General features: G+C 39.3%; 1 protein-coding gene across 1 annotated transcript; it reads right to left on the bottom strand.

The window, feature by feature from the left end:
- Window positions 1–550: 550 nt before the first annotated feature.
- Window positions 551–2,496, bottom strand: LOC119992538. The gene is made up of 3 exons (XM_038839275.1): window positions 2,187–2,496; window positions 1,852–2,074; window positions 551–1,448 (listed from the first exon to the last, which is right to left on the bottom strand). The coding sequence occupies exons 1-3, from the start codon at window positions 2,295–2,297 to the stop codon at window positions 1,081–1,083; spliced, it is 702 nt and encodes a 233-aa protein (XP_038695203.1). The 5' UTR covers window positions 2,298–2,496; the 3' UTR covers window positions 551–1,080.

Raw genomic sequence — 2,496 nt, 5'->3', positions numbered from 1 at the left:
TTTCTTGTTTATTTCTTATCGGCTGATATACCCACTGTTTGTGTATGTCGTTTATGTAAAAATTGCAATGCCAAAAAGATAAATGTTTGGAAGCATCAAATAAGGAAAGCAGACAATGCTGTAAAGTCTTAACACAGTGTGAATAAGCTTTCTCAGTGCAATATGTAGAGGTATGCAATTAGTTCCATCCATTCTCTGTATGATCAAGTTAGCATCTGCATTTGTGGTTCATGGATATGTGTGAATGTGACTCGATTAAGCACATAAACCTCGACTTTACTGGCTATTCGACTATTATAAATGCAATAGGGTAGATTTTCAACACATATTATAAATTAGGTTGGTATTGGGCAAGGAATCATTTGCATTGGTTCATCCATCTGACTCAGAACATATATAATGAGTTCATTGGCAAATGGAACAAGAATGGTTACAAAGTGAGAATGGAATGAAAATGGAGTTTCCAAACATGGTTTCGCCGCAAACACAAACCTGAACATGGTAGCCATTGAATCTAAATCAGGAATTCTTATGTTTTTTTCATCAGGAATGCTTGCAACAAATCACCATGTTTCACCACAATTAAGGAAAAAATTCACCCTAAAAATATGTTTGGCGTGTAACAGTATATAACTCTGCAGACCTACTTTACACTAACTGTAAATCACATAAGCTATTACTTCTGACCTAGTCTGATGATTGATACTTTCTTGGCATTCAAAAGTAGCTATGAGTAGTAATAACCAAGGAGCTGACAATTTACATCGGTCTGGTACATCGACCTCAATGGCAGTAAGCCGCTGCATCAACTTTAATACCTGAAATTTTAACATTCCTGTCCTGGACATCAAGCAAGTACTCCTACTCCTACCTCATAGTCTGAAAATGGGTCTTTTAAGCACCAGCAGCAGCAGCATTTGAATATCAAACCTGAGAGTTGTAACAAAAGGATGCTTTGAGAAGAAAAATTCTTACAAGATGCTTCTCATGAGCCCAAGGGTCAACACCAGAAACCAACACATGAAAATGACAAAAAACCCCTCATCCCTACTAAACTTCTCTAATCATCTATGGCAACCCTTATCGGAACCATGTAATGGGAGTTGATATGTTCTTAGGAAGCTGTGGTGTCATGCAATGTTGCTCCTGCCACTGGTGCAAGCCATCCCTTCCCCTTACTCCACCAAAAGAATCATTCATGTAACCCAGCTCTGCACTTGCATTACTGTCTTCAATCTCCATAGCTGCTTCCCCCATTTCCTCATCTTCCATCAACTCTAGAGGTGCTTCCGCTGAAGGAATATTCAAATCCACTGTACGTAGACACTGAGAGGGCACCCAAGGAACAACTGCCATACATTCCTTTGCATTGACATTGTCCTCGTTATCTTCCTCAACCTCAGCTATTTTCAGATGGCTTCCATGGTTGCGAAACCAAGGAAATTGATCTGCAGAAGGTACACGCACGATAGTTAAGAACTTCAGCTCTATTATGGCCAAGTATCACCATACTATCAAAGGTGGAAGTCCCAGTTTTACAATCAATGTCTTAGCACACCAGACAATGAAGAGAAGACATGCAAATATGTCAAGATTTATGAAGATATTGTAAAGAGTTCAGTTCCCAATTCTACTACTCATTCTCGGCAGAGTGCAATGACCATAGAAAGGGAACAAACAACTGTAACAAAATTGTTAAGAATCAGGAACGGGTATGCCCCAAAAGATGATTCCGAAGGGCAAAAAAAAAAAAAAAAAATCTTCCAAAATCGTTCACCGTAATCAGTAATTAAACACACGAAATTAAGCAATTAAACAAAGCTGAATCGAAATTAGGGTTTGGGCACATACTCTTAAGGCCTGAAATTATATCTGAATCCACCGAGAAATTAGGTGCCAAAGAAGAAGGGTGGGTTAATAGATGACTGTTAACGGGCTTGAACAGAACAAGAGCCCTCTCTTCGTTCTGATTCGTAAAGGGCAATTCGTCTTCAAACACGTGATCAACTATCGGAGCCTGAGGTAGCTGCGGCACCGCCTCCTCTTCCTCCATAATCGGCGGCAAATCCGCATCCTAAATTATTCCCAAAATCGAACAAATTAATTACGTTAAAATTGAACATCATAACAATAATATATATAATAGAAAAAGAAATAGAGAAATCCAAAGCGGAAAGAAACAGTACCAAACGACGAATCTTTCTGGCGGGAGAAGACAGAGAGAAATCGGAGAAATCTTCGTTGACTTGTTCGAGGTCCTTCCTCTTCAACCTCATAGGCATATACGCAGTCGCCATTACAGTTAAATCAAAACAGTCTCTCTCACTCGAGTTTCTTTAATCACTGATTTCCGTAAGCTTCAACGGCAGAAAGAAGGAGAAGTAGCCAAAGATTGTGATTTTGGTTGTTCAAATAAAAGGACAAGGATATGCGAAGTGGAAGTAGAGAGAGGTTTCTTGGTTTCTCTAGAGAAATCGCGAAAGCGGTTGATACTTG

The sequence above is a fragment of the Tripterygium wilfordii genome, chromosome 23 (genome assembly GCF_013401445.1).
Source record: "Tripterygium wilfordii isolate XIE 37 chromosome 23, ASM1340144v1, whole genome shotgun sequence".
NCBI lineage: Eukaryota > Viridiplantae > Streptophyta > Magnoliopsida > Celastrales > Celastraceae > Tripterygium > Tripterygium wilfordii.
This window is presented reverse-complemented; position numbering and strand designations above follow the sequence as displayed.